Raw genomic sequence first — 15,987 nt, 5'->3', positions numbered from 1 at the left:
GAGCTTCAGTTTCACAGAAAAAGAAGCATCACAAACTCCAAGCATAGAGGAACAAAAATGAATGCAGCCTACTGTTTATAAACATTAAAGTTCACTAGAAAAAAGATAAACAACTATTTTTTTCTCCAGGAATGAACTTTGCACTATAGCATTTTTTAGCACAATATACAAGATGCTATCTAGAATCAGTAAATTGGTGGTGCATATGCATAAGCGGTTGGCTTGTGTGTGACCTGCTTATGTTTGGCACTGCTTCTTACATTGCTTTTGATGTTTCTGTGATAAGGAAATGTGCCCAAGGGGGATAAATGAAGTAGTATTACTACAACTATAGCTTACTGCTACCACTCCAGTAGCTGTGAATCTTTTGATCATGTTTCTGCTCAGATTGTGATATCTGCTTGACTTAGATCTGATCTAGGAAGGTTTGGAAAGATACTAAACAGAGTGGAGCTTTGATCCAGTGGCCACAGCAGCACAGCAAAACCTGGGCAGTGGAGAAGATATAAGATGTGTTGAGGAGGGGGGAGATCTGGTCTGTGGCACAGCAGGATGCTCACCTTCCTCCAAATGAGAAGTCTGAACCATCAGTGGCTGGTGCACAGGGTCAAGGTCTGGCTTGCGTCAGCAGTCATGCTGGAGCAACCCTGGCGGTCTAAGGAGCTGCAGCACGTCAATATAACCAACCCCAGTACTCTTTGTACTGTATATGTGGCAAGTACAAACAACATTGATAAACCTTCTTCAGGTTTCTCTCATGGAAGCGCAACAGAATTTTTATTTCAAGTAAAACTGCTCAAAAATTCAGATAGATTTGTGTATTGCATTCAATTTCCATTTGTTTGCCCTGAACCATTCTTTCAGTAAGATATGCCCCATGCAAAACATTTAAAACCCCATGCCTCACTTTCTGCAACATAAAATAATGAATAAATAAACCATTCCCAATGTTGACATGCTCCCTGGTTGTGTGAAATTCATTAATTTTATAAGGCTGGCAAATTATTTCAGAAATATTCCTTGAAACCAAGAAACATAGTACGAAAACAGATTTCAGCAATAATGTACTCCCATCACATTGCTTGCAGTTAATAGAGATGATAATTAAACTCAATGTGTGATGCCTTTTGTTTAAGACAATTGCAAATATAATTTTTTTTTTTAATTTTAGTCTTATTATATTACATAATTGCAGTGATGGGAGAATCCCACCCCGCACCCACCATCCACGAAAAAAAAAAAGCTTGTGATTGTGTAACTGTTATGTTGAAACAAACTCCTGGTGGCAGCAGTGTCTTTGGCTCTGTGTGTTTTACAGGATGACTCACAGTTGTGATGGACAGGCAAATCGATATTTTGACTTTGGCCACTGTTTTTTCTCTTACAGGAGGAGCGATGGTAATGGAAGAGGACTGTAAATAAGTGGAAGGTTCTTGACAAATGAATCCATTAACATTTGCCTGTGTCGCCTGGCGAGCAGATTTGCTGTTTTATGGAGCAGGAAAAAAGAGCTAGTAAATCTGAGGGCGCTGTAAGGGTGAGGAGCTGAGAGCAGGCTGGGGAACACATCTCCCATGATGCAGCACTTTATCTCCCTCCCAAATGGCATCTTTATCTGCCTAAATTAAGTTTTGATTCCTTGCCACATACGGAGCTGCAAATCACTTTTAATACTGATATCAAGAGCAGCAGTAAAGTGTGCCCAAAGCGATGGAAAGCAGCTTTATTGTGTGGCACATACTGCCGTTGCCACCATTCACTGTGTCTCTGTGGCTCACAGTTGCAGAAAAAAATCAGCCCCAAACCACTGCTTTGTGTGCAAAACATATTATACCATTTGTCATCATTCAAATTCCTCTCTATCCTGCAGCTCTGCATACAGGGTAACTTCAGCTATCTACCTGTAACTCTGTGGATGAGGAAGAAGGATATCCCTAAAGGTGACTTAATTTATAGCCGTGATTAATTTCCAATTCCATTTTCCCTCAGTGATGTTTATCTTTAAAATTAGAAAGAAGTAGATGCCTGTTTCTGTGTATGTGTGTGTTGGTAGGAAGGGGGATGGGTTGAGGTTGGGGAATGGGTCCCACATAGAATGTGCATTACATTGCCTGTGCATTATCATCAGTCTGCCTGCATATCTCTGTTTGTTTGGCTGCCTATCAATCTGTCTGACTGTCTGTCTAATTGATCAACAGCCTGGCGGGAGAGACAGAGGTCCTATGAACGATCAGCAGGAATATGGGATGTCTGACATTTGTTTCTAGGAAACATATCCCTCAACAAAGGATGAAGAGTACATGTGGTAACAAGACTGAGTATCTACAGCAATGGTTGAGGCTCTGTGAGGCCAACCCATGGTGAGGCTGCACTTGGACACAGCGGTGCAATGAGCTAAATGCTAACTTCAGCATGCTACATGTAACATGCTAACAATAATATGCATTATTTTAGCAAATAAGATGTTTAATATGGTCATCATCCTAGTTTACCATGTTAGCATTGGTGGGAACATTTGCTAATTACCACTGTTAGCACTGGTGGGAATGTCATTAGTTTTGCAGATATTTGGTCACAAACCAAATTGGACAATTTAAGATGTAGACCTAATGAAAAGTAATATCCAAAGTTATAACAATCATCCTGAGAAGGACATGAATGCCTGTATTAAATTTCATGGCAATCCATCCCATAGTTGTTGAAACATTTTACAAAAAATCAACCTTCTGGTTGCAAAAGTTATTAGGATTCATTATCTGGGAACCCAGAATTTGATTACTAAAGGTGGTACCAATGCATGAAGTTGAGATTATTTCAGCATGAATATCTGAGCAAAATTTCATGTGAATCTATTAGGGCTGTCAAACGATACATTTTTTTTAAATTGCGATTAATCGCTGAATTTATATAGTTAATCGTGATTAATTGCATGTTTTAGCACATGATTAAAATTCTATTATTTTGCATTTCAAAACTGTTTTTAAGTACATATTAACAATGGAAAGCAATTCTTACCAGTGTATCTTGATTGGGAATCAAATGAATGCAAAGAAAGTTACTTTATGAACTTGACTTTAAGATTTGTATTAGTTTATTATTTATTTAATGTAAACAAAAGAAGGAAAAAGAAAAAAAAGAAGAGTACTAAACAACAGTCAGGAACTTGTTTATTGTTAAGGCCATGGTCAAAATTAAAGCTTTAATAATAATGTAGTAACTATAACCAGGGGTTAAATTGGGATATGTTATGTGGAGGGGCTCTACCTAGGGGGGATCCGGGGGTATGCCCCCCCGCTAAAAAAATTGGAAAAATAAACCGTTAAATGCACTCTCCAAAATAGTGCTTTGCCTGAGCCCACTAGCATCAACCTGAGTCACGTTAACTGTGCTATGCTTAACTCGTAGGTGGTAGACTGTTAATAAATACATGTCTATGGTGGTAGCTCAAGTTTGACGTGCTTAAGTACCGGTAAAGGTGCGGCAAAGAGTCAAAATAGTAGCCTGTTAGGCACGACGTGAAGCCGAGTGAAGTGAAAATAAATTAATAAATGGCGGCATGTGATTAATGCGATAAAAAAAGCCCTACAATCTATACTAGATGTTGAGATATTTCTTTTTGGGCCAAAGTGTACATAGATAGCCGTACAGATAGTGTGACTATAAACAGAGAACTTCTTACACCAAAACGTCAGTAAAGTTTACTGTGTAACCGTGTTTAGAACCACAAGAGGATACATGTTATCCTTTGGGGTTCTGAAGAGGACAGAGCTAACCTACATCCTTGCAGATCTCCTGATCAACAAAGCAACATAGCTTCCCACTTCTTTACATTCAAACAGCCACTGATAACATAAAATCCACACATTTTACCTGTTCAGGAAAAAGACACGAACAGGACACAGAACGGGACACAGAATAGTGTGCTTTTCGCACATGACATAATGTAAATGGGATGAACTTTGGGTTTTCACATTTCCTTTTTTAGAGGCAATAAAGATGAAATACACAGACTCAGTATCCATCTTCTGAGCTACGGTACCCTCCAAATTAAGCCAACAGCTAAGTGACTCAGACAGTGGGTCATGCATAAATAAAGCATAGCTATAAAGCATGTACAGTTCAGGAGTTCAGTTGCTCTTAAACTGAAAGCTAAAAGACATTTGATTCAAGGGACTTTTAGCTTGCTGGGGTTGTTCGCTCCAGACACTCCACTTCCAGCATCTCAGACACGGCTACCCTCCTGGGGTTGTCGCACACTACAGTGTCAAGTTTCCTGCGAGACTAAAACATCCATCTAGCAGCAGTGCTGTAGGCAAAAATGCTTCTTTCCAGACAAAGGTGTGCATGCGAGGGGAGTTATTTGTTGAAAAGGGCATGTTATCAATCTGGGGAGGCATTTACACCTCAGTATTTCTGTCACATCCATGCTTTTCACTCCTGGAACACAGACCTTATCCCTCCTCGAAAGCTAACACGGGTGTTTAAGGTTAATGTTTTCCTGTGAAGACATCTTCCCTGTCACATAGACATATTATTGATTTTGTGCAATTTTCTGGGAAGCAACAGAAAGTGTAAACTGTTTTACTTAACAGAGTTTTTTGATTGAGTTCTATGTGATTATGTTTTTTAATTGCATATTGCAATTTCATTATTTTTATGTGTAATGTCAGTGAGAGGTCAAATGAATTATCAATGCTCTTGACTGATCTGAAATGATGAATATCGTTTAAAGATTATTCCACCGTGTCTCGGTTTTACGGTTCACAACAGAATAAGACAGAAACAATAAAAGGGATATGATCATTTAAGCAGAGTAATACCGCTGGATGTCACTTGCTGCTTTCAGCATTGACACTTCAGTGGCTCATGGGAGCAGTCAGAGGAGACTGGCAAAACTTGTTCAAGTTAACAGGCCACAAATAAATGACTGCTCAGTGCAACAGCAGTGTGCAGAAGGACATTTCAGAAAGCGCACATCATTTCACCTTGAATTGGATGGGCTGCAGCCACACAGGGCTTTCCAGTCCAGTCAGCAAATAACAAGAAAATAAGGCAATGTGAGCCATCACCAGAGCAGGATGACTGAAAAAAAAGCACAAGCTGAGAAATCCTGGTTTGTAATGTGACATACTAAAGACAGGGTCAGGATGTGGCCTTCATGGTCACACTGCATTTGTTTTGTTCAAATGAATATATGCAGCATGCAATTTCACATGCACACAAGATTGTTTTAGGAACATGACAGTGACCTCAGTTATCGTCGTCATATCTCAACCAAACAGAGCACCTTTGGGATGAGGTGGAATGTGTTGATAGCAGCATGGATGCATCACCATGGAGTCAGCATGGACCAACCTTCCCTAAGGAACATTTACAGCACCTTGTTTCATCCATGCTTTCATGAAATGGCAAAAGAAGCTCCTCATTAAACACACAGTGCATTGTGTAGAATATACAATAGTGTCATTTTAGAGACCCAAACCACAGCTATCATTTCCATCCTAGAAGAGTTTGAGTCAAGAATAAAAGCAATTTCCTGAACATCCTAACTGAAATTGAAATGCCAGCAAGAAGACAGCTGCCCATTGACATCACCGTATATAAAAAAAAATGGTGATAGAGGGAAGGAGAATACCACGCTTCTTAAATTAGATTCATAGTTTAAAAGTTTATCACGTTTCATTTGGGTGCAGAGATACTGTCAAGCTCATATTTCCCATTAATCATGAAGTATCAGGGGCATTGCATAGACATCTGTCATGCATATGTAATTGCTCATCAGCCTTTTATCGGAATCACTGAAACAAATTTCCCCCGGCAAAGCAAAAGTCGTGTGTGTGTGTGTGTGTGTGTGTGTGTCTGTGCCTGTGTTCAAGAGTATGTCTGTTAGGCTGAGGTCATTATTGATCAGGTTTTGTGACATGCTATTACTACTTCTAAATAACAATTAGAGTGACAGAAACAAGGGCGAGTGCAGGGCTCAGTCAGATAAATTATGCTTTCCTGTTGCAGCGCCTGTGCTAAATTAATGACGATTTATGTTCTCAAAATATACAGAGAGACCAGGAAACGGAGGCACCTGTTTGCAATACACAGGGGTGGAAAGGTACTCCAGTAATGTACTTAAGTAACATTTTGATGTAAAGGTATTCTACTTGTACCCTATTTCCATTTCCCGCTACTTAGTACTTCTACTGCAATACATTTCAGTGGGAAATATTGTATTATTTACTGCACTACATTTATTTGGCAGCTATAGTTACTGGTTACTTCGTCTTGTGACTCCTTATTAAAAATCTGTAGTTAAAAGGGTCTTTTCTTTCAGATGTCTATGAGTTCCACAGAAAAGACATTTTCCCTCTAAACTTCTCAAATGGTCACATAGGGGCCCAAAAGATGTCAAATTATTCAATATTTCATAAAAAATGAAAATAAAAATATCCAAGATTATAGACAAAATAATAGGCTACAAATATATGTATTCTTTTCTCTCACATTAATCATTTAACGACCCCTCCTTTTATCTTGTGACCTATTGGAAGGGGCTCGACACCTAGGTTGGGAACCACTGAGATAAACTAACTTTGGTCAAAACTTGCTTTAAATGCATTGATGCATCAGTATTTACAATCTAATGATGCCATTTATAATAATATGATATATCAGTTGCAGGGGGTATTTTACTGCAGAACCATGTAGGACTACATATTTGTACATTGTGGTAGTAGTACTTTAGTAGGCCTGCTTCTTCCACCACTAATAAATACTTTACTTAAAAATAAAATAGGCCTATTCTTTCTATTTGTTGAGACTCTGGCCCATAAATGGTTCCAGGTGTATTGCAGATAAACAAATTAAACGACATTTAAAATACTTTTGTTGAAATGTGTTATTTTTTTTAAGCCACGGAGGAATTAGTAGACTACTTAAGAGCTGTAAGCATCACTAACTTCAATGATTTACATGTACATTGAACCCCAGGCATCCATTAATCATATAAAATCCTAAACGCCATCCATTCCTCGCTGCTGTCCGGGCCAGGTTTTGATACAGCGCCGCCACTTGCCGGAGCCCTACTTGGATTGGCTGAAGGAGCAAGGTAGCCCGCAGAGACTGCTGCTCCTTCCCCTGGTTCAGTCCCGTCAGTGGAGCGCGAGGCGCAGCGCACGCACATACGGCTCACACACACTCGCCTGCACGCGTGAAAGGTGCGACAGAGAGTGGACTCAGCGGACGACTTTGATTTTGTGTGTGCGACTAGTCAGAGCATGAATTTGCTATCAAGGCATCGATCCACACCTCTAGACAAACCAAGTGAACCTTTCAAAGGAAAAGCAAACGGGGATAGATTTTAATGCAACATCCTTCCTGACGGAGGGCGATGCACCCGCCTCTTGTTCCATAAACTGTCACAGTTTATATGACAGCAAAAACACAGCGCTGCTGGATATATTTTTCTGCAAAGCCATTTTGTTCATATTTTTGCGCTCTGGGTTTTTGTGGGGTGCCATTTCGACCACAGCGCACAACGAGCGACAAATAGTGCGTGTTTGAGCGCAATTTCTCAGTGACTCGGACTTGCCTCAGAGCGGAGTTTGACTCCTCATCATGGGGTACGGTGCACAAACTGATAGAGAAAGAGGAAGAGTGCCGAGATCCTCTGCTGAGATGCTGACCGTGTCCTGGCTTTTGCTTTTTCTCCTGGTGGATATCGGAGTGGCACAAGGTAAAGTTAAAAGTATATTTTTGACCTGTAAACTTGGCTTTACTCTACTAAAAGTTGTGTAAACTCCTATAGGCTAAAGCAGGGGTGGCTGGAGTGGACAGGAAGACCCAACTGACGTTAGTTTACTCAAACTCTTAGTAGAAAAAAATAAATAAAAAACACACCTTTTGGCACTCAGCTATTGAAGAGGTTAAGGCATACATTAATCCTGTGTAAAAGCAAAGAAGGCCTAATTCATAAACTCCCAATAATATTTAAATATAATATAAAAATAATGTGGGCTAAATATGAAGATATGGCAAACCACAAAGTCACATGAACCCTTCAATGGAAAACCATGATGAAAAAAAGGTTGAAAACCCCCACCACACTTTAATTCAAGAGATTGAATGTTGCTTATTTCAGTTGTGTAAACCACAACTGGCATTTGTAAACAGAAACAGTCCCACTATCACATCCATTTGTCTCGGAAAAGAAATCACAGAGTGCTGTTGTGCTCCGATAGAGCTTCGAGATACCATCAAAATGAAATTAAGCCCATATTTAGGTTGCTTTTTTTTTAGACCTCTAACCTAAATGAATCCTTAAATTTTGTCGCGCACAAATAGATTTACTGCAGTAAAAATGGCCTAAACTACATCATATTACGGGAGGTAAAATATAATATGTAGACCATTCTTTACTGTAATTATTATGAACCAAATTATATTTAAAATCAGATTCATGACCCAGTTCCTACTTGTATTAATTTAGTTTTATGTGCACATCCGGTCCCACTATAAAAACCTTCTACAGTAGCTGAGAGGCTTGATTGATTGGGCATTCATTTGCTTTTTTCCCTGGGTTTCCAGGTTAAAACAATAATGCACAAAATGATTGATTCTTAGGGCAATCTTGTTTTGACGTACATATAAATAGTTTAATTCCAAAATAAGATGTCCATTCTTTGGAAAAAAAGCTCATCCTTTAATGATGACTAGTTAAAGTCCACTGAAGCTATTTAGGCTATAGTCTTGACCTTTGCTTAGAAGACAGGTCTTTATTAGGACTGAATAAGCTGTATGTTTGAGATACGGAGTGGTAGAGTTTCAGAGGCAATTTTCATTTTCACTTTAGATATAATCATTGTTTTAATTTCTCCTGTATTCAACTTCAAACAATAAGCCTTGCCTTTTTTTTAACCTTCAGTGTGTCTTTCCATCAGAGTAGAGTCGCCTGTTGAACGATGTTTTCTGTAAACTGTAGTAGCTGTCAGTTATGGAAAGCATTGAGATAATGCCAACACCTGAAGCCATTTACTTAATCTTCTCTCTCTTGAGTGGGATTGTCTGTCAAACAAAGGGAGCTAGGAGGAGGCCATCTATGTGAGGGTGAATGTTCAGTATGTGTTTGTGCATGTGTGTCAAATGCCAGATGAAGTGTATGCCTCTGGAATTAAGGTAGGTGGTCTGACTGCTCTTTCTGCAAATAACTATGGCTGAAAAACATGATGAGATTGGAGGAAATGAGCAGATTCTCGGTTTGCAGACAGACCTCTGCAAAGGAAAGGCTTACAGTAGCAGATTTTTCAATGATCTAACATATTTTTTTTTCGAAAGTTAAGGCTGCTCATGCAAGAGCAACACAAGCTTAAATTGGAGGTCCAAGCACATATCCTAGACAGGGATGAGAGTCTGCGAGCAACCTTATCTAGCTGCTCCAGACCTTCATCTCACTCCTACATAGTTAATGAGCAAAAGAGGAAGAAGAAGAATGAAAAGCAGCACAGGTCCAGTTTCTGAAGGGCAGGGTGAGATGACATAATACCCATTCCAAAACCCCAGAGAGCTTCTGTGTCATTGACTAGATGGGAATACGAACAAGGTCCTTCTCTGTCCATTAAGAAGTCGATACAGCAGGAGAACATTGTTTGAGACTAATTAATGGGCCCTGCTATTTTTGGGCTCTGATGAGCTCTACACATTCCCAAATCGCTGGAGAGTCACTTATTCAGTGTAAAACTACTGGTGATTAAAGTGGCTCACTTACCCAGGCGCTCCTGGTACAACAACTCCTTTGCTGTATATTTTTGTTTTGGAGTCATTTGAACACATTTTCAATATTTGTATACTTAGGCACATTTCATCTGGCTATTGCGGTGTATTTTTGATTCTTGGTTTTGCCTTTGAGAGGACTTGCTCTGCACCCCATCTACAGACAAGAAGTGAGTGCTGGGAAATGAGAGTGCTCATTAACCTGCTGAACTCTTGACAAAGGAGACAGGTTGAGACAGATATAAGCTGGGAGCTGCCAGAAAGTTAGCTGGGAGCTCGGTGACAGTAGCTTGATTGGAAACCCATGGTGCAAGAACAGATGTACTCTTGGTATTTCCAGCACAGCGGCAGAGCTGTACAGTATGTGCAGTGTCCGTATCTGTGTGTGCATGTTGTTTTAAAAATTGATGGAGGATGTCAAGTTGTTATGGGAATATGTGGAATACTTTCTCCTGATGATATGTGAAAAAAATGCAAGAGATGTAACAATTTTTTTTTTTTCCTTTTTGGGGGAAGTAAAGGTAAAAACAGTTTTGTAGTTCTACTGGGTGAACCTGAAATAGTAGAGTTTATTGTCCATTAAACAGACTGAACAGTGAATTAAACAGACTGAACAGTGAATCACAGGGGAAAAGGTACACTTTCTTTATTGATTTCACATATTTGAGTTGATAATACGAGGATATGTGTTCACGGAGGATTTCTGTACCTTCTGCAAATAGAGACAAAATCACGTTAAGGTGTTTTTTTTTTCTTCAAGGCTGACCAATAATATACCTTAACACTGACATGTTTATACTGTATCTCTGTGTTAGGCAGTGGATAAAAGCGTAAAGTCCAGCCCAGGGTAGTGGCCTTCCTGGGATTAGTTCAGTTTTTCCACAATGCTGCTCTTATGTCTCTCTCTTCCTCGTTTACCATGTTTCTGTCTCTGCTCCACTTTCTGATGATGTGTCCTCTGAGGATTGTTTTTGGAGGGAAAAGTTAAAGGTTCTTTTCATTTCGGTTTCTAAAATATTGTGACTCAATGCACAGTAAGACGTTGCTATTTTCCGCATGCAACACTCCCTTTCAGACTGATCTGAGCGCTGCTTTAAGAGTGCAGGTAAACGTGAATGTTATTTCTATCATTATTATTCTAACTTGCTTCTCTGCGGCCTGACAACTGGCTCCTCGGGGGCCGGTAACATTACAACCATTGCGGTCATTCTATAAACAGGGCCTGTATGCACAATGAGCACATTGTGTGTAAGGAGCGCTACTTATAAATGACCCCCTATGTAGCCCTTTGCCAGCGCCCATGAGATGGCAATATGACACACTTACAGTCAAGGAATTTTATGTAATTGAAGGGAATTAAGATTCAGCAACGCACTCCCCTACGCGCAGGTGAAGGAAGAGGGCAAAGTAAACAGTATGTACAGTATGGTCTGACAGTGCTGAGTGGGGGCAGAGGTGCATGCTGGATGCTAGCTGAGCTACAGACGGAGCGTGGTAGTGAGTGATAATTACTGTGAAAAGTGGCTGCTGAGTTTGCTTCCCTGCTTCCCTCGATGGCATATACTATTGTTATGATGGCAAAAAATATACATGAAGCTATTTTGGGGCTGGGAACAGTTCTGCAGTCTTCTAATGGATGCGGATGTCTTGTGATGTGCTGGTGGAGGAAAATACTGTCACTGTAGCCAGGATTTTAGAAATACTGAGGTCACGGGTCCAGACTCCCCTTTTGGTGCAAACCCACCAGCCTCAGAAATGTTTGACCAGCCAACAAAGAAGCCTTTGGAATATTTAGATTTGTACTTTACTAAATCATTTAACTTTTCATCTCCCCTACTGGTCTAAATTCTGTTTCAGAGCATTCCCCACACTAATATAATTGTGGTGGCGAAATTCTAACTTACCGGTATTGTACTATATTAGAGTATAAATAAATATAGACTAAGGTCCTTAAAACATTGTTTAATTTGTGAATAATAACAAAATGTGAACTCCTCCACAGATTGTTAAAACCAACAAAACTCTCAGGAACAATACAGAAAACATGACCTCAGTGTCAACAATGCTTCTGGTGTTTAGGTGTCTTGCTGCCAATACCCATGCACCAGATTTGATTGTTTATTTGAGTGTTTATTCTGCGTATTTATGCGCTTTAACCAGCCTAGTGGAAGGATGCCTCTCCCAGTATGAAGTAAACCTAAAAGCATTTACTTCCTTTTTCCTTTCCTAATGAGGTTTCTGTTGGAGGTGTCCTTGGCATTTTTATTTGTTGCTCTCATATTGTAGGCATTGTGAAACTAGAGTTTTGCAAATAAAACTTGACTGTTGGGGAGTGTAATACTGATTTTAGATTCCTGTGTCATCTCTATCATCTCAACCTCCTCCCAGAGCAGCAGATAAAAAGGAAAGGAAAAGAGTTGCAGGGTGAGAGTGAGAATAGGGTGATTGCAAGGATACAAAAGAGGCAAATGGGACAGAAAGATTATTGATAAGGAGGGAAAAAAAAAAAAAAAAAAAAAAAAAAAAAAAAAAAAAAAAAAAAAAAAAAGAAAAGTGAGATATGGAGCGAGGACAGGGACAGACAGGAGAGGAGAGTGTGTCATTAATCACCCTGTGTGACACTCTCAACTACAGGGGAGCTTCACAGTGCAACATTCACTTCTATTAGCAGTCCATTAGCAGAGCTCGGCACAAGTAGCAGCACTTGACATGCAGGCCTGTGCCAGAATGGCTGACCTGTGTCTCGACACAATATATACTGCACCACCTAGATAGTGTGTGTTTGCTAAGAGTTTTTGTGAGAGAAGGGTGAGTCAAAGTGCACCACAGGGCTTAAATTACTGTGACATATTGTGACAAGTTTAGCTTTTTAGGCTTTGGACAGCAAATGAAAATAATTGTATAAATAGGTCCCACTTTCAATTATGCTACTGGATGAGATGGGGCATAATGATTGTAGAGATGATGATGATGGTGGTGTTGGTGGTGACCTGATTTCCTACCTGTGATATATCCTCTGCCAGAAAATGGCTCTTCAAAGTTGAGGTGGCTGATGCATTAGAGGTACAGTAATTTAAATTATTTAAAGGCTTGTTGGCCTCTTACTAGCCAAGAGCCAGGTGATTACAGGATCTCAGCCAAGGGGGACGGGGGACGGGGGTGTGGACCACTGTCCCTGCTCTTGATCTACAGTTCATTTATGATTAGAGATCAGAGCTGACAGTCAGAAAATCAGGGATTGAGGGGGGGATAGAGAGGAGGACCAGAGCCAAAGGGGAGAGAGAAGTGATTACGAGTTAAGTGGCCCTTCCCATGCCATTATAAGCAGCAGGGCTGACAGAGCACATCATGAGTGAGTATAAGTACACACTCCACTTCTGCCCTTTAATTTGGCATCATGGCCCCCGGTGCTCAACCACTAAATGTCCTTCGACATTTTTGTGTTCCTAACAGGAAATCAGTCAAGGACATGTCACTACAAACGCAACTAAATAGGAGAGTAGGAGTAACTAAAAGATCATAGGTGGTTATCGGTGTATTTTCTTTGCTTCACATTTACTCATCCTGATTGTTTTGTAATATAGTCCATATGAGTCATCTACTTTTCTTTATGTTTGTTATATAATTGTGTGATAATCGTCATTTAGCTGATGTAATCATCTGTGGACACAGCAAAAATGGATGTCCTGTACTGTTGCCATACATGCTATTCTACCTAGCAAAGAGGATTAGGGTACGAAATAAACAGAGTTAGGGGGGGATTTGAGATGCTGCTGGAATGTTGGTACTCTTATGCATGCACACAGACACTATAAAAAGCTTAAAGTGCTGATGAACAGTAAAAGGCAGAGTCAGTGGGAATGCTCTTATTTCCCCAATGTCCTTTAACTGTGTTCCCTGCAGTCTGGGTTCCTCAGCCCAGCATGGAGCAGTCTTGCTTGCTACTACATAGTAAGCACAGTCCTAACATGGCACAGCAAGATAACAGAAGCTCCGACGGTGGGCCGGAAATTTAGGCTGAACATGCCCTGCGTGCAGTTTGAAAGTGTGATATAATCCTGGTTTATCTTCGTTGTTGCACGTTTATGGGGCCAAAAATTACCACTGGTCAAAAATTGAAGGCCAGCCTAAAGAACAGTTTGACATTTTGGTAAAAGCGGTAATTCTCTTTTTTTTTTTTGGAGAATTAGATGAGAAGATTGCTAATTATGAAGCTACTGCCACCAGCGATTAGCTTAGCACAAAGACTGGAAACTGGGGGAAACTTTTGGCTCCGTCCAAAGGTAACGAACTAATAAGTAGTGGGCTTAGGTTTGTCTAGCCTAGAAATCTAGACGCACCCTTGCGCTAGCAAATTTAATTTGCAGCCAGGGGGCCTAGGCACTCTCCGTTTACTTGCGATCTGTTAAAAACAAACTCTGGTCAGGCCAATCACATCGTGTCTAGAGTCGATGGGCAGGCTTATGGCTGCTGCTGCTGGAACAGCGGTCTTCTGGAAGACTTGGAGTTAAGCTTTTCTTTGAGAAAAAAACAAAGGACGGCACTGAAGTCATTCTTAAAAAAGGAAGATGTGTTCGGAATTTTGCCGACTGGATACGGCAAAAGTTTAATCTATCAACTAGCTCCGCTACCTTCTTCCTTGCTCTGGTTTGTTGTAGCGCTATGCAGAGGGAATTTGAAAGACAACCGGATATCCCACCCCTCGGATTAAGCTCCGTCAATAGTGAGCTCCCAGACCCAACATCTTGGGTCTGGCTTGTCAGGCTAGTGTTTGTCAGAATTTTGTATGTAATTAGGAAAATAATGATGGAAAAAATGTAAAGGTACTGGAAAGAGTGTTATGCTGGAAACAGTTAGTTAGGAGTTATTTTCATTTCGGCGCCCATGTTATCCAATCTGTCCAGTGACACCGGCTGTGATCGAAGGCGGAGCGGCTGCATGGAGCGGCTGTGCCGGCCCGTGCTCTGTAGCGATCGTTTGTGTCAAGCCAGGCAGGTGATCTCATACAAGAAGGCCACAGCGCAGCCAAATACCCAGTTTTATGGTGATTTTGGCTGACTTGACTTCTCAGCGGTGTCTACAACGAGACATGCGATCAGGCACACGGACAGAGAGACCAATGGATGGACAGACACACACACACACACACACACACACACACACACACACACACACACACACACACACACACACACACGGGGATAGAGAGAGAGAGAGAGAGAGAGAGAGAGAGAGAGAGAGAGGAGAGAGAGACATTCTGTAGAGTGGAGAGGAGAAGGGTCGCTTTGTGACCTGCGTGGAGAAATGCACGTCTGGTACGAACAGCCAGGTGTGATCAGGCACAAATCTACTCTTCGCGGCTTTTCACGGCGCTTCCCCGTGCGGTTTGTTTCTAGCTTTACCCTACCTTCAACATGAGCTAGTGCTAACCCCCCCTCCAGTAATAGAGTGAAACTAAGCTAATCTCACCTAGATATATTCTGTACATAAGTCACATACCTGCAAACTGCACACAGAGGCATTAAAACAGCAATTTGTTGTAGTAAAAACTCCACATAAAATAAACCAACAATTAGAAATGAAGAAATTGCCACTTTGATAGCTGATGAGATGATTCAAAGACTGTTCAGTCTTGAGCCCGAATATCTTCATCTCAAGGTGCTCTTTCAATCCTCTGCTCTGCCGCCACCGCCGGGGCACCTTTGATGTTAAAGCCAGGCTATATGTTCAGGTCTGATGAGAAGGGCGAACGTACCACTGAGGCGGTAATGAGTGAGATGATATCAGTGGTGACTCATAACACCTGAGTCACACGCACGGTGTGGGGGCTTTGGCAATCACCTGAATTTTCATGTCTCTATGGAAAATCCAGCCTGCTCTCCAGAATGGAAATCCAGCTGCTATTTTCCCCTCTGTTCTGACTCTGATTGACAAAGCTAAACCCTTAATCCTGGCTTTGCCCTGTCTTGTGCTCTGAGCCGGAGCCTCACGAGTGGAATTGGACTAAAGCAAATGTATAAATCCCTCATGAAGAATAGGAACAGTATTCATCTATAATAAGTTATTTGCCAAGCTGATGTGTATTTTGTCAAACCATCAAGTGGATACATCCATATACACATTTGATGTACCTGCAGACTGAAGCGTTTACTTCATTTTGTTGTTGAATGTGTCACATCTCTGCATTGTGAAGAGCGGTGGTGGTTTCCAGACGTTGCACTAATGTCT

The 15,987-nt window shown here is 40.8% G+C and overlaps 1 protein-coding gene across 3 annotated transcripts in view; it reads left to right on the top strand.

Annotated features, from left to right (window-relative positions):
* The first annotated feature begins 7,122 nt into the window (after positions 1-7,122).
* The window catches only part of unc5c (unc-5 netrin receptor C), a 146,711-nt gene continuing 137,846 nt past the window's right edge, over positions 7,123-15,987 (top strand). For all 3 annotated transcript variants that reach the window (XM_039779257.1, XM_039779256.1, XM_039779255.1), the window contains exon 1: positions 7,123-7,726. In XM_039779257.1, coding sequence (XP_039635191.1) covers positions 7,609-7,726 — 118 coding nt within the window. In that variant the 5' untranslated portion in view covers positions 7,123-7,608. The remainder of the gene's footprint in view (positions 7,727-15,987) is intronic.

This window comes from Perca fluviatilis, chromosome 17, assembly GCF_010015445.1.
Source record: "Perca fluviatilis chromosome 17, GENO_Pfluv_1.0, whole genome shotgun sequence".
Classification (NCBI taxonomy): domain Eukaryota; kingdom Metazoa; phylum Chordata; class Actinopteri; order Perciformes; family Percidae; genus Perca; species Perca fluviatilis.
This window is presented reverse-complemented; position numbering and strand designations above follow the sequence as displayed.